Here is a 25,776-nt window from a genome sequence, read left to right on the forward strand (position 1 = left end):
TGTCAGTACAGGATAACTTGCTTGTAGAACATTCCTAGATCCATGAAGGAATAAAGCAGGAACCCAAAACAAGAGCATCAAGGTCTCCCTCTATTTCCCCTTATACCTAGATATGTTGCCTAGGTATCTAAGCTATTCCTGTGATTTATGTAATGTATTTTCAACTGCAACATCTCTGGAAGCTCTCTTCTTGGTTTACCTCCAAGTTACAAGATGATGTAGTCAAACATATAGCTGGATCTTTCTTGTCCAGTTATGCTTGCACTTCAATGGCTATAGTTACATACCAAAAAAGCAGAGAATGCCAGCCTGCATAACAGGATGTATCTTAGGGGATATATGCTGGCTAAATGTAACCCTGGTAGCTATAACCCTCTGGCTGGTGCCATTCAACTCTTAGCTTCAATAGGAGTCAGCATTAAAAAAAACAAAAAACCAAAAAACAAACAAACAAACAAAATATCAAAAAAACCCAACTAATCTAGTAAGCAGGATGTTCAATATTCCATGAGCAGTACATCCGTCTTCCTAGAATTCTCTAGCAGTTAAATCACCACATGGTCCAGCTCTCCCTAAAGTTTAGCAATAAAGAAGCCTGTAATGGAAGAATTTTTACAGTGCTTTAACGATGTCTTGTAGGTATTATGCTTAAACAGAAGCCACAGAACTCACAGAAACAAAACAGCATGGTTTAAAGCTCAAGACTGAACTGAACAAAATCCATCTGGCAAATTGGAGGAAGCTCAGCTATCCTACCAGCTCCAACTGCCCTTCTGCTATCCACCCACAACTCTGCTTGCTTCCCTCGGAAAATGGGTACTGGTAACAGGCATTTTTTAAATAAAAACACCCTTGAGAATCACAACCAAGGGAAACATACAACACACAGGGAATCATGAGCTTTCAGAACGGAAACTTTATGGCACTTCCTCACAGGCTGTACACTTACAGTCTGTACAGTCCCTATGTTAATTTAGGTTATTTACATATCCAGATCCATTTGAGGCCAGGCAGAGTAGATAACTCTAAAGAGTTATGCTCACCATATCTTCTCCAACCACTGAATTTAAAATACAGGAATGCCTGCTGTGCACTGGAGGGTTTGTTTCTGAATGCAAATTTAACCATCTCCTCTGTGGATGACTGATGTAGGAGAAATCTGAGATATCTGCAACTACAGTTGTGCATGCTACAGACTCCAAAACTGTATCTGAAAATTTTCTGCTGCATATTTCAAGCTTGAGTATAAACAAACCCAGGAAGTTCCTCAACAGCTGCAGTAAAGGCTTTAATCCCATTATAAAAAACCTATCAAGTGGATTTGTTTCATAGCTACTTCTACAGCTCCCCTTACTCAGGGATAATATAGAGCAGGGTCTGTGTTGTATTTTGTTCACCAAAGTTTCCAAACGTATAGGTGTTCATGTAGCTGAAAAATGGGTAAAGGTCCTTCTTGGTTATACACACACCAAATAAAGGGCCATCTTAATAGCATCATCTTCTGCACATATTTAGCCATAAGAGGAAGAAGCAATCTCTGCAATTGTGAATTTGAACATGTGATAATCTTCACATTAAGTACTAGACTGCTTTTTGAAAAAAATCTAAGAAACAGCACAAGTAAATGTTTACCCATGCCACACAGAGAATGTATATGCTGAGTCCAATTACTGATGTTGATCAATTTAATCCTGATATATGGTCTGCTGCAAAATCTCATACCAAGACACTCCTTGACAGCTGTATCAATGTACATAGTTCTATTTTAAGAAAAAAAGCACTCTGTGCTGGGCAAACATATTCTGAAAAATTAGATTAAGCATTTACAGGACTGAGGTTTGTGTTCCATTAAGTCACTTTTATGCCATCATTAGAAAATGCCCCTAAGAATTGGGTTTGAGGGATTAACAAGGAAAACTTGGCACAGAGAGATATATAACACTGGCATTGTATCAACAACATAACTGCACTCAAGTCTCAGCAAATGCAGGTTTTGCCAACTTCAGTTTGCAAATTTTGACAGCCAGTGGTTGAAACCTGCCCCCATAAAAATCCCATGCCTGGAATGGCATTGCCTATGTTTACACACCCTGAGAAATAAGACTTGGATGTACAAAGGCTTGAGAGAGAACTTCTGTTCCCACACACTGGGATGCCTGTTAGAGAAGGTACAGGACACTTGAGACAACAGCACAGTATCTGGCCACTCTTACAAAGCAAATAAACTTTTATTTAGATGATAAAGGAAAACATATTTGCAAGAAGAAAGATCAAGGGAGTTTTACTGCTCCCCTGAAATGTAGAGAAGTCCCACAGGCTTCCTGTCAGCATGTCAGTGCTTGAGCGAAAGAACAAGCAGGTTCTTTAAATCACAGGCTAAAGGCACTATCAGCATTAACTGCACAGAGATTTCATCTCCACATTGCCTCCTGATTGATGCAATCTGTGTATGAGGAGTAATCTAAATACTGGATTGCACATATTTGGCAGGTCTTGCACCCATCTTCGCAGAGAATAGTTTTGTCATAACTCACAATATAGTTACTGTAATACTGCTCAAACAGTGTGCTGTTTGGCATAGACAACTGCTTGGCCATTTCATATAGGTTTTCTGGCTTCAAGTCTTCAATGCCATAAGTTTTAGTCAGGATGTATTCTAATTTCCAGTTTGATTCATTTTTCTTGTTGGCGTCTCTGAGGTCCAAGTAAAACTGCCAAAGATCCTACAGTTAAACAAAAAAAGAAAGAAAAAAACAGAAAGAAAACATAGGCACTGCTGTATTGCTTTCTTCCCTGCTTCATTAAGTCTCTGGAGTGATATATTGATTAGGAAGCTGTCACTCCTCATTATTCACATGTGAATAGAAGGTCACGTCCCACCCCAAGAGCTGGGCTTACACCCAAAGCTGGTACTTGCAGAGCGGTAATGGTGGGGGGATGGGGAGGAGAAGGAAAAGGAGCCACAAAGGCAGCAGTGGCAGTGTTAGAGATCTTTCCTGTCCAAACTCCACAACGTTCATGTCTGCCTTAGGAGTGGGGCAAAAGGGTGAGAGCCAGAAGTTTCTTTTCTGTGGGCACTACTTGAGGGGCAGAATGGACAGAAAAAGAATGGCCCAGGGAGAAGTTAAGGAAAAGGGGGGATGCCGATGCAGGAGTGAAATCTGCACAACAAAGGAGCAGCCTGAATTAGCATAGGTCTCCAGAGAGAAACCCCAGTCCCAATCGAACTGCAGGGTGCATTGTCACTGAACTCGGCAGGGTCAAGACTTTATCCTGAATTACAGAAAGTCTAAACCACTCACAGCCAAAATAATTACACACGATTCTCTTTGTCTCCAAGAATCACATGAAACTACAAAGTAGAAGTCTTCTACTTTTTATTTTCCTTCTAAATGTATCTAACATTTCCTGTAAAAACTCTTTATAGGAAGTTTCATGATTACAAAAGACATCATATGGTTAAAAGTGCTTTCTTCATCAGCTCTTTTGCACCCTTTAGAAACATTTCGTGGGTTGCATCCCAAAACTCGGGCTATCACCAGCAAACAACATTGGTATGTATGCACACCTTGGATTTAGGTGAATCACTTTCACTCTTGCACAGCTCCCTGCAAACAGATTTAGGATTTTGCCCAGAAAAATTCTGTCTTTCATCCTACATCATAAGAACATTTGATACAGAGCAGAGAGTACTGGGTAGTTCTGCAGGCACAGAAAGACCAACCAAGCTCTCTTTCAGATTTTCTTTCCTTTACCCAGGAAGAAAAACTGAGAGTAGGGACCAAAATTTCATCACCAGCAGCCATAATACTACACTATACTACTGACACTATAATGTCTCAAACAATGCTTTAAAATCTTTACTTACCAGCAAGGTATAGTCAAAAAGATCATACTGATACAATCTGACACCAGGGTTATTGGACTCTGTCTGCAATACACTCTTCACTGGGGTTACAGCAGGTGCCACAAACAAGGAATTGACTGGCTTTTCTGCAAAAAAAAGGGAAGTTGAGGAGACAGTTTTCTTCCAATAATTTCTTTTTCAAACAAATGTTTTTGTAGAGTACCAACACAGCAAAAACAAGAGTGACAGGCTTAAAGACATTAGAAATTTTTTCACCCGATTTAGCTGCATCACTGTGAACTGCCATACTTCCAATGGATAGACTAAACCCTGTGTGGAATACCACAGTACCCACTCCAGTGTGTACCACTGTCCATACCAGAGCTTCCCAACCAATTCAACTGCCTGTGCAAAACTGCAAAATGATCTTGTCTATATGTGAAGTCTCTGTATTTTGCATATTTCCACTAAAGATATATTTCAAAAGTTTAGTTGCTGATTCCATACAGTATTTACATGCTGTTTTATGTATTTAGGATTGTTATTAGAAACACCAGGGTCTGTTTCATCACCTGACCCTTAGTAGCCCAGCACCTACTGTGTGAACACCGACCTTTACAGCAACTGAAACATGAGGATGTGAGTTTTATTGGGACGGAGTGTGCAGGTGAGTACATTGGGAAGTTCTCTGTGGAACAAAAAGGAAGGCCTAACTATTCCCATCTCTGACAGCACCATAGCAGTGAAATCACAAGGTCAACCTTCACATATAGGCAGAAGTTTTGAAAGTCTGGAAATCAGTAGATTCTTCTGGAGAAAATACAGATGAGTTATATGTCAGTACACTGGTGTTGGCTGCAATATTGCATTTATCTTGAATTCTCTGGAATTTTGTCAAGAGGAAAATGTCTTGAATAGAAGATAGTCTAAAACTGTACAGGCAAACATAATGTGTATTTGATTACTATTTAAATTTTGTCCAAAGATACAAAATTACTAAAATAACTGGGAAGTGGTTACTTGCACATGCAATCTTTAATGACAAATACCAAGATCAGTCTGTTCCCAGTGAAATTTGCAGTAGAGATTATGATTTCATGAACAAATGAGACGGTGTAAAAAATAAAGGTATAAGACTGCATTAAGTAGAACTTGAAAGAAAAAAATAAAGAAGCCACTTCTTTCATTGGGCTGGATTCCTTTTTACTAGAGATTAATACCATGTAAAAAGGTAAAAATTTGGAGTAATATTACCTAGTTAGCATTTTGGACATTGCTCATATGAGTTCATACAAATCATAGATGGAGAGCCATTTAACATTTGAGTATTTTACATAAATCAAAGCAATGAACCTCTTACTGTTCTGTGGTAAAGAAAAAACTTGTTAGAATTTTCCTGTTAGAGATGCTAAGAGTGCTCCATATGGCCATGCCCATGCTTAGAACTAAAGGGATTTCAAAGCAATAAACAAAAATTTCAACGTGGGTGATTTTCTTGAAGGGAAATTAGCTGATCTAAGAGATGCAACAGGCAGAGACTTTCTTTCCCCTACCTCCTGCTTACCCTTATCTTAATTAACTTTGAAGCAGCAGGGAACTCAGCAGAGAGGCACAGTAATGATGCAGGAAATACAAGAACATAGAGCATGTCTAGCTGGCCTGAGAACATTCCCTTTGACACATTACACAATAGCAACTGGCTGGTATAATTTGCCCATGTCACTGTAAGAGCAGAGAGGAAAGACTAGAAATTCTTGTCTAGGCATAAGCATTCATTAAAAAAAATCGAAAGCTTGGGGAGTCTCTGCTGACATCAATAGAAAAAGACAGTCACCCTTGCAAGATTCTCTTTGGAAATAAAATTGGAGTGTGTGAGACTTGAACTCCTGCAGATAAATAACACTATTTCCCAATTCCCTTTTTTCAATTATTTATAACACAGACTGACTAGAAAAGCATGCAAGAAAGTATTAATTTGCTTTTAATCAGGAAGAAGAAGTTCAAAAGTCAACAAGCATCATTACCTTCTTCATCCAGGAGGACCATGATACTATCTCTATGGGTATGTCCAAAAAACTGGCCCGCAATAACACTACTGTACTTGCGAAAAATCTTTACCAGTCTCTCATTGTAATACTCCCTGATAGCTGTAGTATTCCTTGCATATGGCAAGTATCCTACTGGGACATGACCTATTATATACACCTAAGGAATTAAATACAGAAACACAATTAGCATCTTCATTTGAAACTTGTAATCTTAGCTGTATCCTAAAAGTGGTTACCACAGTTTCATAATAATGCTGCCTTTAAAAATGGCATTCTAAAAGCTGTAAATCATGACAGGTTTTTTAATATAAAATCCCAACAGTAAAATTGCTTAAGTTCATACTATCAATTTAGTGTCTTGGGATAAAAAATGCTAAATCTATGCATGACTTTAGGTCTGAGGAACATGTTATCAATTACTTCAAATGAAAAAAGTAAGTTACTAGGGCAAGACTTATAATTTGGCATCTCAAGGGGACACAAGAAAAAAATTATGTTTGAGTATTACAAAGTCTGCCCCAGAGAGTCAGAGAGTCACCAGAAACATGGATAACTGGTTAAGCCCCTCTGGCTGAGTTAGAGACTTAGTGCCAACTGCACACACCAACTAACATGCTGGAGGGTTTCCTGAGGAAAGGAAATCTCTCCTTTCTCCTGACTGTAATATAATATTCTAAAATTGCAACACTGTAGCAAAATGTAAACATGTTTCAAATGAAACACCATTGCTCAGATCATGATCCAATCCCCACACCAATCAATCAATCAATCAATCAGGAGCCAACAATTTAAACCTTCACTTCAAAACCTGTGTATTAAAAGACAAGTTATTATAACACTCAAATCATAGCAATTACTGCAGTTTGACTAAGTTTTGTGCTGATAAACTCTTTTCTAATTTCTATTTTTGATACCTTAAATTACATTACAATGCAAATAAAATATGCTAGCTTTTGTCTTAGGTCAAGAGCATGTTTTAAAATTAAAGGATATGTGTAAAATGGTCAGAAACTGACTTCTACAGTATATTACCTGGTAGGAGAGAAAACGTATTTTACTGTATAATTTGAGAAACTTCATTCAACTAGTTTATTAATTGTTGTAGTAAAATGGGCATATTAAAGGGGGAATTATTAAAAAATAAAATTTTGACTTTGCAGCATCTTTGGCAGCATTATTAGTCTTCTAGAAGCATGTTTATACTCTCATTATCTCTACTTCTTCATTCCTTTTTTTTTTTTCAAAATTGAAACAAATAATGATAACTTCTGTTCCTAGTCCCTACCTTTTCCTTCTTTTGTGAAGAGGTTTCAAGTATTTCCTCCAGCCAGGCAAACTGGTTGGCTGGGTCAGTGATATTCACAGTTTCCTTGTTAGGGCTGTAATACAAATTTGTGTTCAGACTGATTATCCTGAGTGGTTGATGGCTATTACTGGATTCAAACAGCTGCGTGTAAAAGCCACCTGTGAAAATAAGACCAACATCATATGACAAATTAAAGGCTTCAAAGCACAACTCTACAATCAAAGTACACCACTGACAAAACACCCAACCTTCCTCCTTCTAATAGAATATCATGCTTATTCAAGCCACAGTCACCTTACCACAATAGAATATTTTAACAATGTTTTTGGCCACATTTTACTAGAAGTTGACACTTAATTTTTTATTAATTATTACCTGTATTATCATTGTATTTATTTGACAGCATCTAGATGCCATTATTCAACTGACATGGAAAAGTCAGATAGAGTGGCTGTTAAAGGTTCCTTACTTCTTGAAATACAGCAAACATACAGGCTCCTTCAGGAAGAACTGTTTCAGTTTAGTAACGCTGTACTTTGAAAGTCATTTAACTTCAGAACTGATGATATGATGAAAAGCAAGGATCACATTTTTCAATCCTTGCTCCCAAAATTCTCCATGTCATGCTGAGCTTCTTCAATAGGTATCTTCATAGTTCATGGACTTCAATGGAGCCATGGCAACAGAAGCATACAATATAATTTAACTGCCTCTTTGAATTTTACTATCCTTATCCAAGTTTCTACTTCCACTCTCATCCAGAGTTTGCTCTCATTCAGGACACAAAAACACAAATTAAACTTCCAAATCCCTAATGTTTGACTGGATTGGAAATTGGGTTGAACTCTTCAGTTCTTTGCTAAAAGCAAAAATTCTAATTAGGATATAATTATTCTGCCAGTTTAGTAAGCTGCATACAAACATATATAGCATAATCACCACAGCTATGTGCTATCATAACCTGAATAAAAATGCACCTATTCAGTATGTTCTGAAATACATATACCATTAAAATAGAAACAACATTTTAACAGTTTTTTCTCCAAAGTAAAGTTTTTGTGTGTATCATATGCCCTCATCTAAAAAGTGTTATGAGGTCTCAGAAGCAGAAAGGTATTTCACATGCATTGGTACAAAGTTAATAACTCTATACATGTCACAAGAAGTGATAAATATTGCAACAGAAAGTAATAAATGTATTCTGAATATAGGCATTGCCATTCAAAAAAAAAAAAGTAACTTCTTCCAGGAGAAGCATTACATATAATCCATTGTTCTGACTCATCCTATGAGACTTAGCTAAACAAACAGCATAAATCCTCAGAAATATTAATTCTCTAAGCCCTAGCTTCACAATGTATTACTGCCATACTTTACCTCTTCTGAAGGTATTGATTGCTTCATCACTTAGCCAAGGCTTCCAGAAATCTGCTACAGCATTGTAAACTTCACTGGTAGTTACAGGGAGCTGGTCCTGTGAGAGAGGAGAACCTGCCTAAGTCTTAGTATTCAGACACAGACAAAAAACCACTAAATAATCCTGCCTGACCTCTTACATAACACATAAGTGTATCCAGTCATCACCAGGAGGAATTCAAGAAAGAAAAAAAACAATTTCTGAATATCTAGCATTGCTGATCAGGAACAAATGCCTAAACTTAGAACTGACTCCACGGCCTTGTTAATGCATTATTAAACTAACGCCAGAAATACGGCAAGCCTTAAGAATACAGTAGAATGGAAAATGATACATTCTGCAAAATTAATGAATATACCAAAGTCTAAAAATAAAGTCTTTCGTATTAATATAAGTTTCTTTTTCAAATAACTTGGGTTTCATAGCAGCTCCTCAAAACTCCACTTCTGCCCTCAGAAATATTCTGGTGAAATTCACAAATGTTTTCGTGATGTCTTTTTTTTCTTATAAGAAAGCATTTAAAAATGTACAAGAGAAAGTTTTGTCAGTGTTTTCTCCCACTGGCTCTAGTTAGGACTGTAGCACGCTTCAGTCTGAGCTACAGGCTCATGAAACCCATGCTCTGATCTAACCCTGGAAGACACCAGCCTGTCCTTGCCTTTCTTAAAATATATGGAGTCTTGGTGCTAGAAGGAAAAACACAGTGTTTGAAAAAATTGCAGTGCATGTTTTCTTAAACATAAAATTTGACCTTTCTAAGCTCTTTGAAACTAAACCTACATTATTATAGGTTTAGGCAGTAAGTCTCTGTCTATTGGACCTCTGTTGAGACATTTGTTGATTGCAGTGCCCAGACATGAGCTGTCAGGACAGCTTTGAGCCAGAGCTAACAGTCACTAACAGACACAGCAAAAACCTGATTCCAGATAAGAGGCCGTGTAATGGACTAAAGGTGCTTTGGCCCAGGAATGTCAGTGCTCTCTGAACTGCTAGAAGCAGTTTGGGGATTTGTTTTAAGCAGGAGCAAGAGTGTGAAATAAGTAAGTCTATGCAGAAAGGCTGAGGTCACAATATATGATCTGAAAGGTATCCCAATGCTTGATCAACTTTAATAGTATTTTTAACATGTTCTGAAAGAAAAATCACCCAGGACTGTTCAGTTATTAAGACAGCTCAGAACACAAGAGTGCAATAAAATTCTTTGATTCATAGTAAGTGCACAGATTTTACACTTGCTTTAGAACAGCCTACAGTATGTGGCTTGCTCCATTATTGCTCCCAGTCTACAGACAGTTGCCAAGCATGTCTATATGAAAAAAAAAGAAATATCATAAAGAGCAAAAAACAAACATTAAAAAATTGAACAAGTTGAAATGACCCCATAGTGGGGATTGTCTGATCCCATGTCTTTTTCAAACAATAACTGACAAACATGCCAGTTCTGCACATTGGTGAAGAATTTCACCATTTCAAAGTATCACAGAAACACTCCTGAGTGGCTTTGTGCAGGGAGAACTAACAACATTCACCAGTTATTCCAATCACCAGCTTGTTTCAATTTTCTATTTGCCGCCCATCTGCTCCTCCTGAGCATCTTTTCTTCCTTAGATTTAATTTCACAAACAAAATTCATACTTGTAGAAAAAGTCCCTACATTCTTTGTTCACAAGGCTTTTGTAGGATTTTTTCCTCTATCAAAGGAGATTGCTGAATTCTCTGCTAAGAAATTTTTAAAACTAAAACAAAGTGAACACGAAACACTTTGTGACACTTCAGTTCAGGTGTTATTTATCAAAATTCTTTCCCAGTTGTTTCTAGTGAATCAACCTGTCCCTATGTCAGTCCATATGAAAAGCCAAAGCTTTACCACCACAGTAAGAGCACCGAGGACTGAAGTCACAGCTTGGTTTGTGCACTCATACTTCCAATATATATCTAGCTGTTAATTTGTCTCTCACGTTTCCTTTGCCTTGTCTCTCAGCACCTCTGCTACGCCCCTGTTTGGACACCACTAATTCCAGCAATGACACGCACTATCACACAATCACCTGCTGCACCAACCTACACCCTGACAGGCCTAATAGATACCACAGAAAGCTGGAATACAAGCCTTGAGGGTGTGAAGGGGTGTTACTGAATTCCCATGAGGAATTTCAAACAAAATACTTCAGCTGACTTGCTTCACATCCCTTCCGATCCCCTCACATCCAATGACAGCATTTGCTTCTGATCCAGTGTGCTGCCAGATCGACCCACAACACACTTTAAAGGACAAATGAAGCAACTGTTTACTTTGGAGTATGCCAAGAACAATATTCAGCACAGTCGAAGTGAAAAAGCACCATCCTCAACTGCACAAAACTAGTGAATCATCAATGTGATTATATCTGAATGTCCAATGAGGAAAGGAAAGTAGACATATTTTTAATAGCAGTGACAAAATGATGGGAATGTTACAAAAATTCTGCCATTACTTTAGCTAAAAAACAATTTTAAAAAATCTAGTGATGCCAGCTGACAGATTTCCAGTAGGCCTTTGAGAAGGCTTACCACAGGCTCACAGGTCCATTAATAATGTCACTTCTGATACATTTAAGTTATTGTATACACAGGCATGAGATACACAGTAAGGAAAAGTATGTGTGCATTAACTACATTGACACATTGACATTGGTGGCTCTAAGCCATGAGGAATGATTAGTGATAAATTTGTGTGACCTCAGGCCACATACAGATTCTACCTGGCATCAACATTTACTTTACGTAAAAGCACAGAGAGAGTGATGCAGATTCTGTTCTAGAGTGGAACTATTTATAATATTAAATGCTAACTGAAGAGGTGTAGAATTCTGTTTCCATAATAACAGTTACACATAATTAACTCTTATTTTTCAATGTGCTTGCCCAGGACTTAGGAACACACTCAATATGATGTATGAACAAATTTCTAACTTGTTTTACCTGTGGCCAGTAGTCATGATTGCCTAAGGCTGGGAAAACCTGAAGATCTGGAAAGAAATTACGAATTGTAGAACTCAGATTGCCAATTATGCTAATGACCAGCTTCGTGGAGAGCTCTTTTACGGGAACATGAGGAGGGCTATCTCTGAAAAAGGAAAAGGCCTGATTAACAAAGGTCTGTTAGCAACATAAGGAAGGCAAAAAAGTCTGCAAACACATCAACATTCTAGCATGTAACATTACTATACACTCTAATTAAAATCACAGAATCAAAGCTCTCTGCAAAGGCTTTTGTTTAAAAAAACACGAACAAGTAGATTTGTTTAGACAATGTCTATCCTATGATTCATATTTATAATAATGAAGATTTCTTAGACATTAAAGTAATAATTTTGAGCTACTGTGCAGTTTGCATTATATATCTTTCATCACCTGCATATCATTGCTAGTTCCTTTTTTCCCTTTTAACAATATCCTGTTGAAAATTAAGTACAAGAAGGTAAGTGAAATAGATTAATCACTTGCCTTCATATATTTCTTAACACTTTCCCAGCAAAAATAAGTGATATAACAAACAAACTAGTTCTCACACTCAAAAATACTAATAACTTTTATAAATTATCCATTTATGTATGTCTTTAAGAAATTGTGTGATAGTAGAACTGAGAGTTCTATGGCAGAAGGGTAAATCAATGCTGTCTTTTATGAATACCTAGAAAATAACAAGACACAGTACTATGCCTTGATAGCATAGTACTGTGAAGTACTATGAAGTACTCCCTTTCACACTTCACTGCTATGGCACACAAAGCCTCACAGGTAACATCTCCGTTAGACAGTACTATTAAGCCCACTTCATGTACTGAAGACTGGAACAGGAAAGGGTAAATGTTCTTACTCAACAGAGGCCTGCAATGAGTCAGTTACTGCCATTAACTTTCCTTTTGCTTTTTCTACTTCCCACCCTCCCTGCACTATTTCCATTAACTCACACTAATATAGCCATATGCTAAATATCACAATGAACAGTCCAGCAGTTATTACAGAGATCAAAGTCTGTTCTTGAGGCCTTATATTCTCTCTCAGTCTTCCACTTAGTACCCATTTGGACAACTAAAGGGACAACTAGCATTAATGAACTCAAATCTGTAGGTGCAAACAAAACTTGTGAGTTGCCACACTATCTGGCTATCCAGCTTTAACTGCAGAGTGACTTGAACACTTACCCTGTCCAAATAATGAATGAAACCTGCTCTTTTGAATCGTTCATGAATGCAAATGCTGACAAAATAAGTTGATAAGGAGAATCACACATAAAGTCTCCAAAAGGGCCTGGGTTGGAGGCATTGACTCCTTTGGAAGAAGAACAAACTTTGGTGCGATCAGGGGTAATGTGGTAAGTCGGATCTAAATGTAGGTCAGATACATGCCAGAATTGCCCTGTTTTCAGAAAACAAAGATTACAGGAAATGCATTATTTGCATTTGAACTGGATATACAGGGTAATGCCAAGTTTACTCCGGTTTATTTACTGCTACTCCTATTCAAAGTTAACAAATTGTTGATTAGCCTGTCTGATAACTGTGGGCAAGTTCTTCCTGAGGAGTCCTTCATGTAGACTGCTTAGAAACACCGAAAACAGAAGCAGAGGCATGGCTTTATGCTGCTCACCAAAAATGAAATGGAGATTGGAAGGAACTGAAAAATCAGCTCCTCTTCATTAATAGCAATCTGGAAACTGGATAGTAGAGGAGGCAATATAAGGACTTCTCTACTCCATTTGAAAAGAAAGGGAGCTGCTTTTTAATTATTTTTCCAGACCTTCCCTGGCTGGAAGCTACTGTAAAAGATGGTAAGAAAGATGTCTCAAAAGAAAGGCAAGAAACAGCACATGTGCAGAGACTGGGCTTCTCACCATGGAGCAGTGTGTCCAGCCTTTACCTACTTTCCAGGCTGACATGCTCTCAGCCACTGTTACATAGCACTGCATGGAAAAAGGAGCTGAGAAGTATAGAATGTGCTGAATAAGATGAATGAAAACTGTGTTAAGACTATCAGCCTTCAAGTTTCATGTAAAATAAGATTCATTTCTTTCTGTCAGTTTCAAAGCACTTGGTAAAGGCACACATGTATCTGGGGCAGTGGTTGTGAAACAGGGACAGATATAAATTGATTTTTCCCAAGGTCACACACTAAACTCTATGGCTGAGCAAGCACCACACGACTGTATCCCATGGAGTTTTATTTCAGGAATCAAAGACCAGAGGTGATCTTCAAAATCTCTAAAACTGTGACGCCTACCAACAAGAGACAAGACAAACGCCAGGACACTGCTGCACGCTTGTTCCGAGGAAAGTGTGAGTAACACGGAATGAGAATTCAGTGGGAAACCATTCCGGAGCACTCACCTGCATGCACACCCCGAGCGGGGATCAGGCCAGACAGAGCGCGTGTTTGCTGCCAGCCAGCCCAGCTCAGCCCAGCCCAGCACAGCTCAGCCCAGCACAGCTCAGCACAGCCCAGCCCAGCACAGCCCCCAAGCGCGCTGTTTGCAGTGCGTGCCTCCGGACACCGCGCCAGAGGCAGGGCAGGGCTCACCTCACTTCACCCGCCGGCCTGCCCGGGCAACTAAATATAAACCCCGTGTAACCCCCGAACCTCCAAAGAGCCCTGTTGACTGATTTAGCAGTCACGTGCGGCCGAAGTGGGATAGGGAGTGCTACGGCAGCAGGTTATGTGCGGAGCAGTGCCAGGGGGAGGGGAAGGAGCCGCAAGCGGGGACAGCGCAGCCCGCCCCCCCTCCCCGCCGCCGGGCTGCAGCGGCCCCCGGCCGGGCCTCCCTCGCAGGGCCGCCCCTCACCCGCCTCCTCCGCCCTCCACGGGCAGCCCCGGCCGGGCCCCTCAGCCGCTGACCCCCGGCCGACTCACCCACGGCGGAGCGGGGCCGCTGCGGGCCGGCCGGCGCCGCCTCCAGCGCGGAGCAGAGCAGCGCCAGCCCGAGCGCCACCCGCAGCTCCATGTCGGCCGTGCGGGAGCGCCCGGCCCGCCGACGGCTCCAGTCGTGTGACCGCCCCGGCGGCCGGGAAACAGGCGAGCCCCGGACGGCTTGTGCAAGCCCCGGCCCGCCGCGGGGCCGCCGGAAACCACCGCGCCCCGCCCGCACCTCTGGGGCCAGGAGCCGCCGCCCCGCTGTCGGACGGCGGCTCGGGCTGTCGCCTTGAGCCGGCCGTGCCCGGGGTGACCTTCAGGAGGTGCCACCCCCGGGGCAGCGCTAAGGAGCTCGCAGGAGCCAAGGCTGGCCGCGGGCACGGCTGAAGTCGGGGCACCGGCTGATGCGAGGCGGCCTGAAGGAGGGCTGTGCTCGACACCCCACACCAGTCTCAAGCATCTCTTGGAAGGAAGGTATCTCATGGCATACATGTAAAAATAGATCCCGATTACTTAAAAGGCTTTAAAAACAAAACAAAGCAAAAACCCTAACCCACCAACTTGATAAAAAACACTATCAAGTACACCTTTAATACAGCTTAAGGGGAGTGATGAAGTATATTGTAAATACAAGTCTCCACTGCCAAAGCTTTCAGAACTGCTGTTTATTGAAGTCAAAAGTAATTCCATATAGAGGAAGAGTACTTGGTGTCAGTTTTAGGAGAAGATCACAATAATGATGTCATGAATCCTGTGGCTACCCTGAAATGTACTGTTGCTCACTGTGCTGTTCCTGCCAAGGCTCTGCAAAGCTGTGTCAGCAGCAGCTGGAAGTCCCGTTTGTCAGTATATTTATCTCTTTTTTGCTCTGAGCAATGCCAGTTACTTCACAGGCACCACTTCTCCACTTTTTTCTCCCTTATTTAATTTGACACTAATATTGTTTATATTTAGAATAGGGAAAATTAGTTTTTGTTTAAAGGGCTACTTCTTTGTTTAAAAGTGACTGTAGTGAAAAATATTTACCATTCAAGATTTGTTTGTAAACCAAGTCTTAAAAATATGCCACTGCATTCCTTTCCTAGTATTTAAGAAAAAAAACTAGGTTTCTAAATTCATGACCCCACAAATCATTTGTTGTGCAGATAAATGGCAGTATTGGGAAAGCAAGTCTGTTTACTCCAATAAGCAGGGCAGCGCAGCTGCTCCCAACCTTCTGAGAAAAGGTGGCTGGTAAGGACAGTCATGTGGCACATGCACCCACAGGCAAGCAGGCAGCAGCAGAGGGGAGGCAGATGAAGGCTGTATTAGGTACTGAAGCTGAGGATTAAATAGATTGATAAAACCAAATGGCAGAAGATGCTGCTTAAAAATGACTTGCTCTATTCCAGTGAAACAGCCCAAAGCATAGAGTGGAGCTCCCCATACTACTGGATCACAGTCTACTTTTAATTTCTCTGATTAAGAAAAGATAGCTCTTGGATTTTAAAAACTATCAATGTTCACCAAATAAAACATATTTATAAAGTCTTCTAGACATATAATGTTTCCTACAAGAGAAGACAGACTTGAATATTCATTTCAAACTAGTTTTTGCAAAAAAATAAAGCTAACAACATCAGATTTTATATTTGTGTGCAGTAGGTGCCAGTTACATGTGAACTTTCATCAGATGAGTTATCCATGTTATCTTGTCTATCCAGAGACGCAAGAACCCTCCTTCCATATCACGTGGCAGATCTGAAGGATGAGGCCTGGGAAGTTGGGCAAGATTCCCCTCCTGCACCTCTGGCTGCAGCCACACACACCACTCACAGAGCAATGACCAGCTAAATCCACAGCTCAGCTTTGCAAAGCTGTAGGTAGCTACACCTCTCTGTGGTTCTCTGAATTAGTGTGTAGAAAACATGGATATTCCAAACAGTCTCCTCCATGCTGCCAAAAATCTGTTTTAATTTTTCTTACTGTATGGCAGTTTTTCCCACTCTGGCCTTTTAGTGATATATTGTTCAGGATAAGTTTTTAATTTCTCATTTTAGAAGCATTTTATTTTAAATTGCTCACAGTGCAAATTGTTGTCTTTTGCATATATTAGGTGTGAAACAACAGCTTTGAGAGGGAAGTGCAGTAGATTGATGTTGTACTGTTTTCCTCCCATTCCTGCAGACTGATGTAAGGGAGTTACCATGTTGACCCTTTCCTCCCACCCTCTGAAAGACTTCAATATTTGCGTATTAGCAAAAAAAAAACCCCAAAATCCAAACATATCAAAACAAATTTAAAAATCTTTAACTATTGAATCCAAAACTTTACAAACTCTGGAACATTATCTGTCAATCTACTGATCTTAACGTGCACTTAGTAACAAGTATCCAGTGAAGAGGAGAGCTGAAACTTTAGTGAACATCTCACTTCTCTGTCTACATAAGTACAGTTAAGTTTAGATTTCTCCAGCAAAAAGCCAAAGTCAATTTTTCATTTCTCTAAATACTCTACACTGCATAGAAAGGCTACTGCAGCATTGTGTACCACATGCTTTTCTGGCCTTTAGCTCAGAAAAAGAAACTTTGAACACCTCCCTCTGGGACACCAGAACATTAGCTGATTAAATAGGAGCACAGGTTTAAAAAACATTTAAATTTATCTGCATTCCAAAACAATTCAAATATTTTCCATTTACTGTAAAAAAAAAAAAGAAGAGGCAAGTGTTTCAGAAATTTAATGCCAAGTTTTAATTTAACCTGTTTCACTATACAGCACAAGCATGCCAATTTGATGGCATGACTTTTTTATAAAAAAAAACGCCCCTCCCCCCAAAAAAATCTTTATTAATCTTTCGTGCCAGAAATGTCCATTTTAGCTATGATCAATCATGGACAGGACATTAATCCATCCAGCTGAAGTAACATCTGGACAGAAGTCAGGTGTACTCTATGCTTTCTCATAGTGGCGAACAGCAACCACATCACCAAAGGTGAGAGTCTGCAAGTCCAAGGAAAAGACAGACATGTTAGAGGCTGGACCATTTTCTGTAATGGTTTAACACATTATGAAATCCATGCTAGATCAAGGTTGGTTTGCATTATGTAATTTATAGAAAAACAAATAAATCTAGATTGACATTTTAAATTAACAAGAAGCCATGCCTTAGCTATGGTTCCCATGAGAAATGAAACTTGCTCCTTGCTGCTTTCACACCCAAGAAACACATAATGCACATTTATGAGGCAGCTGTTAAAAATTTGATTTAACTTACTGTTTATGTTTTTAAATACAGCATTTTTAAAATACAGACTTAATACTTATTTTCCCAAAGCTTATCCCACTAAGATGTGCAATCTAAAATTCCAAGGCCTCTATACTACCATGCATAAATACAAACTCCAGGAGAACCTTGTCTTAAAAAATACATTCTGTACCCTGTGTAACTAGAGCTACCAAATACTCTAAGTCACTGCAGTTGTGTTCTGGAGGTATTTCCTGAAGTAGAACAGGGCATCTCATTGTATTCAAATTCCAAAGGACAACATTTTCTGTATTTGTGTGATTTGTCCATAGCTGCTTCAAAAATAAAAGCATGTGTTTTTCCTTGAAACACTTGCCACGATGTGTTTCAGTATGCTTTAAAGTTTGTATTATTTGCAAGTGTTCATCCACACAGATACTCTCTGAAGTAATTAGGAAACAAAATAACAGGTCTTCTCCAACAATCAAATCCGATAGATTAGTATAGTTGAAGACATTTTATTTTTGAAAGATACATCTCTTGTGCCATGAAAAGTGTGATCCTGGACATTAGCTATAGTAACTTACAACATTTAATCATCCTATAGTCTTATTTCTAAGAAGTCTGGAAAAGCAGGTGAATTTAAACTCAGATTTTTCTCCACATAATTGCTGTTTATCATAGTTTTTAACAAGCTAGGAGGACTAAATCCTTTATTATTAAATATGAAAATGCTATTACCTCCTACAATATTGTAATTTTGTTTTCACAGGAAACTACTTGGTCTGTGTAAGTAAATACTATTTATGTGTGTATACATAAAACAAGTTTTTTAAGAAGTCTAAATTGCCACTGGCAACAGATAATTTCCTATCTAGTCAAGAACATTGTATCATTACAAGCTCACCAGGATTTTTATTTTTTTCTTGGGTTTTTACAAAAAGCTTAGACAGAACATATATACTCTGGAAATCCACAGGCTGGCCTGACTAAAGCCACTAGCAATTTTTAATTGCTAGTAAAACAAGACAAACCAAACCAAAGTAATCATTTTTAAAATCCCTGCTAGCTTTCCCCACCAACTAGTTTAAGGATTTGTGTCTAAGTTACAGTGTTCACAAAGTTTGAGATAAGGGTAAGCTGGGAGTGTTTGTGGTGCATGAGAAAGCTCCGTGTGCTCCATACTTACCATTACCATTTTGCCATCCTTTATTTCTCTCACAAAGTTTGTCTCTTTCCCGTCCCATTTCTGTACGTGCACTAGCTTCTCTCCATCCAGGGTCACAACTGACTGTGAGATACCCAGAAACACAAAGACATGCCTTTATTTAAGGTACTTGGGATTCTGCTCACATATTCAGCATGCACTATTCTATTGAAGTCTCTTCAATAGATGGATATGGATCTAGAATGATAAAGAGTCCCAGCCATTTTAAAGCCAAGGCTATGAATCATCCTCGTTTTAAGCATGAAATCCACACAACTCTTGTTTGTGTCAAAGGATGAAAAAGTTGTTCCCTTTGAGTTCCAGTCTCACAAGAACCTGCTTCAGATGTGCCTCAGAATAATATTTGATTTTAAGCCCCCCAAAAATTGCAGGAAAAGAGGCATCTGACTATTTTGACTGGGAAGAGTTATGCCAAATGTTGTTTGGCTTGTGAGAAAAGCAGGCAACTAACACAATTGACACTGGAAGACAGGGAGCTGGCAATGTGATAGATTAAGAAAACGCATGGTGTAAGCAGACAGGGCAAGCAAGACTCAATCTTGCCTTTTTTTCCTGTCCTTTGCTGTGCTGTAACAAGTAGCAGCAGAAGTTACATCTTTTTCTCTTGACCCTAGCAATGGCAGAGCCTGGGGGACTGCAAGTAAAAGAGGGGGGACTGCAACCCGAGTTCACTTACTTTACAGTTTCTGTCATCGGGGGTAGTTTCATCAAATTCCTCTCCGAGTTTAAAGCTGATTTCTGTGTTTTTGAAAGTACTTTGAGTTCTGATCACTACTTTGTCCCCCTCGCTGCTGATAATCACAGTGGGTTTAGTCACATTCCCCACTTGCCGTGTTGCAAACCCCACTCCTAGACGATGCAAGGGAAAAGAGAAACACATCAAACTTCGGAATTTTTTTTTCCCCTCCCACATATCGAAGTACAGAGATCTTTCACCCCGCTCTACAACTGTAAACTGTCCCTGTGAAACGCTGCTTTCCGCTTCCCTCGTGCCCTTGTACCGAGAGTATCCACCTCTACTGTCCGCCCAGCTGTAGCTCCGCGCCCTCCCTGGCCGCCCAGCAGGGCAGCTCCGCACTCCGTCTGTGGTCCCACGCACGGCCGCGATGGCCTCCGCTGCTCAGAGTTTCAATTCCTTATCGCTCCAGCATAATGGTTTCTTTTTGCTTGGCTGTTTCAAAGTTATCCGCAGGCAGCACGTGCTCGTCCTCCACACGCTTCCCTTAGCCCAGGGGCATTTCTCGGAGCCTCTCCCACACAAACTCACCCGCCCGCCCAGGTGAATGATTCGCATTGAATTAGCTCTATGGATAGAAGCACAGCGGCCAAAATCATCCCCTCCATCACCACCACTGCTGCCAGTATCTCATCTACACCTCTGGCAATGGCGGGGAGCCTTTTCAATTTTTTTTTTTTTCAGATGGTGAAAAATTCCAGGGCTTCCTAAGGTGCCGCCGCCCGGCCGTACCTACCCAGTGCCTTCATGTACTCGTCGAAGTTGTGGCTGTCTACCAACTTCCAGGTGGCGCAGAAAGCCTCGACCATGGCAGCCGGCTACGTGTTCCAAGAACGGTACCGGGGATATCAGGAGCGCCGGTATCGCCGCGCCGCTCCGCATTTAAAGCCGGCGCCCGGCGGGGGGCAGGAGGCGGGGAGCAGCCGCGGTCCGCCCCCGACGGCAGCCGCGGAGACGCCCGCACCGCTGGGGGAGGGAGCTCTCGCCGCCGGGGAGGGGGCGCGGGGGGCTCGGCCGGACACTCGGCAGGACGAGGAGGGGGCAGGGAGAGGGGAGGGGGTGCGGGGTGCCCGGCCGGACACTCGGCAGGACGAGGAGGGGGAGGGAGAGGGGCTGCCTCCGCCTGCCGCACCACTCCTCGCCTGAGCCGGGCCGGGGACACCCCCGCCCGCCCGCTTCGCTGTTACAGGAACGCGCGGGCTAAACGAGAAGCGGGCACCCAGCGTGAAAGGCCACTGAGTGAAAACACAGGATCGTAACGCTACTGCAGAACGCCAACTCCAAAAATTTTCCCATGAAGATTTTCCAGGCTATTTTGGTGCTGGCCAAGTACAGGTCCCTTTATCCACAATGGCATCTGTATGGATGCTGTCTGAACTTGATATTTGCTGTTCCTGGCTCGGAACAGCATCTTGGCTCCACAAGTGTCATCATTTAGAGATTAAGAATGAAGAAAGCTTAAAACTACTTTTTTTTTTTTTCTTTTTTTTTTCTTTTCTGACCTATGGCTTGGATGGATTCCAGAATCGTGAATAGAGCTCTTCAGCTCTTGCAACAAAACTCAAGGACTGAATAAAAAAGAATTTATGTGATTTAGGAACAAAACCTCAACAATTTCCCACCTAGTTCAGCCATACAAAACAAAAATATTTTGTAATATTTTTAAACTAGTTTTTGACCATCATTTGCATTTCTTTCAGGCACTTGTAGTATGGCATATTCTTTGGGTGTAAGGCAAATGATATTTCTGGTGGGATTTTAACTTAAGCATGCCAGGTTGGATGGGACATTGAGCAGCCTGGACTAGAGGAATGGTCCCTGACAATGGCAGGGGCTTGGAACTGGATGGTCCCTTCCAACTCAAATCATTCTATGAGTCTGTGATATTAAATTCTAAATTGTTTTAGCAATATCCTCATGAACCTCTTCCAGTACTGACAAGAAAAAGTTATCTGCTCATACAGATTTTGTTTGCAGTAGCCCTGGAGCCCCTGTTTATTATTCTGGTGCAGATGTGTGCACAGAGCCTGGGAGAGCTCGTGCTGTCTTGCTCACTGGGGCTTGTATACAAGCCAGCCTCATGGACTTTGTGATATAAAACTCCTGAAAATGATTCAGTGCAATCCCTGGTAGCTGGACTCCTCAAGGACACTTTTGCTTTGCACCTTCTTCCAGACAGTGCTGCAGCCAGGCCTTTGGGAGGCAGCCTCTTCAGGGTCCTTCATGATTTAAGCAGTCATACCTACACTGATGGGACAGCTCTGTTCTGCTAAGATTTCTCAATGTATTTAAATAAGACAAGTACTTTGTGTGATGACCCGCCCTTAAGGGGAAGGAAGCACATAAGAATTTCTTAAGAAAAATAAATTCTTTTACACTTCCCACCATGATTCAAATATAAAACAGGGTCTGTTAAAGTGTTCACATTCCTTCTTAAGTGGATAGGTTGCCAGAGTCCTCACATCATGCTTTATGATGGTGAGATCCCACTTGTCTGCGTTAGTGATGATTTGGGACCAGGGTAAATTGATAATAGGAAATGTTACATTACTGACTCCTTTGTGGGGTGACAAGCCACAATTCAAAATGTTTTCCATAGCATCTTATGCCCTGTGTTTTATTGTGAAGCCTTATGCAAGAGTTATGCTAACATTAAAAACTAGTACAAGTCATCTTGAGTGACATAAATGCTTTGTTCTGGCTGAAACAGAGATCACAGTGTGAAATACACGGACCTGGTGTGCATTTTGGGTCGCTGCACAAGATACCAGCTTGGAGTTTCTTTCGTGCTGTCAGCACTTGGATGGCTTTAACAGACTGCGTACTCCTGTGACAAATAGTATCTCTGGAGATTCTGATTCATTCTCCTTTACACGAAACCCTTTACACCACCTGAGCAGTGTAAGAAGGCACATTTGCATTCCCTGTACAAGGTCTGCTTAAAAGATGAAAATTCTGCAGCAAGATATCCCCATGTAATGAGTAATCCTTGCTTCCAAAGGCCATCTGGTGAGACTGCTCCAACCTTCAGCCTTCAAATACAGGCCGGACAACCTGCTTTTGGCTGCTTTTCCCCCTGTTATATCCCTGCTTCACATGCTCTCAGACATTCAGAGAATGAGGCTGTCAGTCTCATTCAGTCTTCATTCTGTATTCGAAACAAAAAAAAAAATTACTTCTTCAGGGAAAAAAAATGGCGTGAAGAGTATGGGGAGGAAAGGAGCACCACAGGATGGTCACCAGGCTGCTGTAGTAGGAAAGTCTGACCATGAGGTTCTGTCATATGTGGATTCCTCATAATGTACATCAGGATTTAACTATAACATCCAGTCACTGAAGGCTAGTGACTGGCTGTAGGAAAGTAGGGAAATTGTGCAGCTAATATTTGAAGTCAGGTTTATCTGTCCTTCTGCTCTGTCCCTCTCTGGATATAGTGCAGGCAGGGCTCTCTTGCTACACCAATTCAGTCAATCTCTGTCTTTTCACCATCTTTGTAGTACAATAGCCAGGAATACTATGTTAAAGGGATACTATGTTATAAGACCTTCAGATAATGCAGTGATGATTGCATTATTCAAACATTTCTGGCAATGAAGGTCCAGGAACTGCAGAGCATCTTGTGCAACAAAGGGCAACAGTGATACCAGGGCATAACTCCCCTGGTACAAAAGCAGATGTAGGTATTCAGAAGACTTTTAGGAATTGAATTCCATTGAAAGCCAACGGGATTCAGGGTCCTAGCTCACTTAGGCATTTCTTTAAACTCTCAGTATTATGGAACATATAGGGAGCTACTTTTGAATTAAGGAAAGTGAAAATAATGTGCAGCTGAAAGAAGTTTCCTCTATGGACAACATGCTAGGGTATTTCCAGCAATTTTAAGCTTGTTTGAAGTCCTGCTGTGAATCTCTGTGCAGCTTTGATCTCAGTGTAATAAAAAAATGAACAGAGTTTAGTAGCTATTGTGTCAGACAGGATAAGTGTGATTCTTCAGGGCTGAGTGTGATTTTGTTTTTGGTGCTGCAGAAAAACCTAATGTCAAACAGGGCAGTAGAATGTTCTTAACTAAAATTATCATATATGGCCTCTAGCTGTCTAAGAGATTTGCTGATGCCCCTAATAAAAAGAAACCATCTCAGTGCTGTTGGTGAATCACAGAAAATATCTAGGATTATTTACTCCATCAATGGACAGCTCATTAGGAATCTCAGGTTCAAAAAGAGATAAATGCCTCATGGAGAAGACACCCAATTACGCAGCTGCACAAGCAAGTGGTCACAGAATTGCCCCAGGTACAAAGCATCTGTATGAATCCAGTTTTGTGCTGTGTAAATGCCATGGGAAGGACTTTGCTGGAGCTTTGGACCAGATAATAGGTGAGATGCAAGGTAAGGCAAGGTGTAGGCAGGAGCAGGAAAGACATGTCACCACAATATCCTTTCTAAGAGCATGACATATCTTGGGCAAAACTTTGGAACATGTTCAGCAAGTTTCTTGCCATTGTAAAGCTGAAGCAAAATAATGCCAGGACAAGCTAATGTTAGACACAAGTCATGTTAAGGTCTAATTCTGGTGTTGGTTGCTAATTGGTGAAAACTAAATGCTCTGTGATCATGCATTTGATTCTTGTAGACTCTCTCTTCTGTTACAAATTGGTGTGCCATGAGTTTAAGAGAGTCCTGGTAAGTAAATACCCACTAATACCTCATTATGAACTATTAGACATATATTTGGATTGGTTTAAGCTGGGAGGACAGCTGGTTGACAATGATTTAAAGTAAGCAAATGCTATGAAACATCTCCAGGGTGTTCTCTGCTTCTGAAAGGCATTTGGGAGATTGTTGTCTCGTTTAATATTACTGTGTGACTTACATTTAGATTACTCAAGTCAGACATTCTCCTCAAAGAATTAGCCTGCATTAAAGCCAGCCACTCTCCTGGCTTCAATTTATTGAAGATGTAGTTACTTTAATTTTGTGCCACTAGGCCTTTGTTATTTTAATATTCGTCATTGCTTTCTTTTACATTTAAGAACAGAAAAACTATTTAAAAGCCTTTAAACTGTAACAGAAATGCCTGATACTGCGTGTCACTTGCAATAGCTGTCTAGTTACTGTAAAAAATCAATATGAGAAATAAGCTTTCCAGACTTAAAATTTCAGCATGGGTATATGTAAGCAAGCAAGAAATAAAGTTGCACAAATAATCAACCTGACGATTTCAGGGTTAATAATAACTCAGAGAAATTTAGAAGGCATATGAATACTATGAACATACTAAAATTAATTCTTATTAGAAGGAATGGAAAAATAGCACATAGGTTTAAAGAGATTAGATGACTTACATTTGATCTGTTGCAGCTGATTCTGAGAGTTGTGTAGATTTGGTGTTCAGGGCAGACTAGTGAAAATATTAGTGGAGCAGAAAGACCCTCTCTATTAAGGTCCAAGGACTCTGTCTTATAGCAAAGGAGGGGATGATTTTTATAATCATCAATATAAATTTTACAGTGTTAAAGTACAAGTTTAAGTTGCCATACATCATAAATATCATGTTCTCTTTCTGTAGTCCTAGAATACGCTATGGAGGTTGTCAAATACATAAATAAGCATGACTATTTGGAGTTCAGTATAACAAACCTCAAGCTAATCAATTCCAAGGTAAATCCTTTTGGCAAAACAAGAAACAACTGTGCAATTTGCAGGGCTGAATTTAAGGAATTTTTGGAATGGCTTAATGTACTTTCATTCAGTTTGTCCATCCAAAGCATTCAATTTTCTACAACATACTGAGATCACTCTCAGTACCAGCTGAGATTTAGGCAAGAAGTAAAATCAGTTTTATTTGAATGAGTTTCAAGAATTCAAGAATTTAAGATAACAACTACTGAATTTGTAAAACAGTTGCAAAGTTAAAACTCAGCTCATTAACCATCTGCATATGGATATTCCTAAGGTTCTCCTCTCTTCCACTGAGCAAGGGACTGACAGGACACAGTCACAGCCTTTTGGAGTCAGATATGATCTCCCAGATGCAGCTGGAGCCACACTCCTCTGGGTTTGTGTCCTCTAAATTGGAG

General features: G+C 40.5%; 2 protein-coding genes across 2 annotated transcripts; both read right to left on the reverse strand.

Moving 5' to 3' along the window:
* Positions 1-2,199: 2,199 nt before the first annotated feature.
* Positions 2,200-14,838, reverse strand: SMPDL3A (sphingomyelin phosphodiesterase acid like 3A). The gene is made up of 8 exons (XM_039707131.1): positions 14,508-14,838; positions 12,806-13,019; positions 11,580-11,724; positions 8,579-8,675; positions 7,181-7,359; positions 5,872-6,052; positions 3,869-3,993; positions 2,200-2,723 (listed from the first exon to the last, which is right to left on the reverse strand). The coding sequence occupies exons 1-8, from the start codon at positions 14,596-14,598 to the stop codon at positions 2,412-2,414; spliced, it is 1,344 nt and encodes a 447-aa protein (XP_039563065.1). The 5' UTR covers positions 14,599-14,838; the 3' UTR covers positions 2,200-2,411.
* Positions 14,839-17,123: 2,285 nt separating this feature from the next.
* FABP7 (fatty acid binding protein 7) lies at positions 17,124-20,589 on the reverse strand. The gene is made up of 4 exons (XM_039707132.1): positions 20,434-20,589; positions 19,638-19,810; positions 18,923-19,024; positions 17,124-17,489 (listed from the first exon to the last, which is right to left on the reverse strand). The coding sequence occupies exons 1-4, from the start codon at positions 20,504-20,506 to the stop codon at positions 17,439-17,441; spliced, it is 399 nt and encodes a 132-aa protein (XP_039563066.1). The 5' UTR covers positions 20,507-20,589; the 3' UTR covers positions 17,124-17,438.
* Positions 20,590-25,776: the final 5,187 nt, after the last annotated feature.

The sequence above is a fragment of the Passer montanus genome, unplaced genomic scaffold (assembly GCF_014805655.1).
Source record: "Passer montanus isolate IOZ18808 unplaced genomic scaffold, ASM1480565v1 scaffold2, whole genome shotgun sequence".
Classification (NCBI taxonomy): Eukaryota; Metazoa; Chordata; class Aves; order Passeriformes; family Passeridae; genus Passer; species Passer montanus.

Bases quoted from the DNA above. Each gene is read 5' to 3' on its own strand.
- SMPDL3A (XM_039707131.1), bottom strand. From the start codon at position 14,598: ATGGAGCTGCGGGTGGCGCTCGGGCTGGCGCTGCTCTGCTCCGCGCTG. The intron at 8,676-11,579 runs GTAAAACAAGTT...CCTCTCTCACAG, and splicing joins ATCATGACTACTGGCCACAG to GACCAGCTCCCTGTAACTAC. The intron at 6,053-7,180 runs GTAGGGACTAGG...TTAATTCCTTAG, and splicing joins CTTCACAAAAGAAGGAAAAG to GTGTATATAATAGGTCATGT.
- FABP7 (XM_039707132.1), bottom strand. From the start codon at position 20,506: ATGGTCGAGGCTTTCTGCGCCACCTGGAAGTTGGTAGACAGCCACAAC. The intron at 19,811-20,433 runs GTAGGTACGGCC...TGCATCGTCTAG, and splicing joins CGAGTACATGAAGGCACTGG to GAGTGGGGTTTGCAACACGG. The intron at 19,025-19,637 runs GTAAGTGAACTC...GGTATCTCACAG, and splicing joins CCGATGACAGAAACTGTAAA to TCAGTTGTGACCCTGGATGG.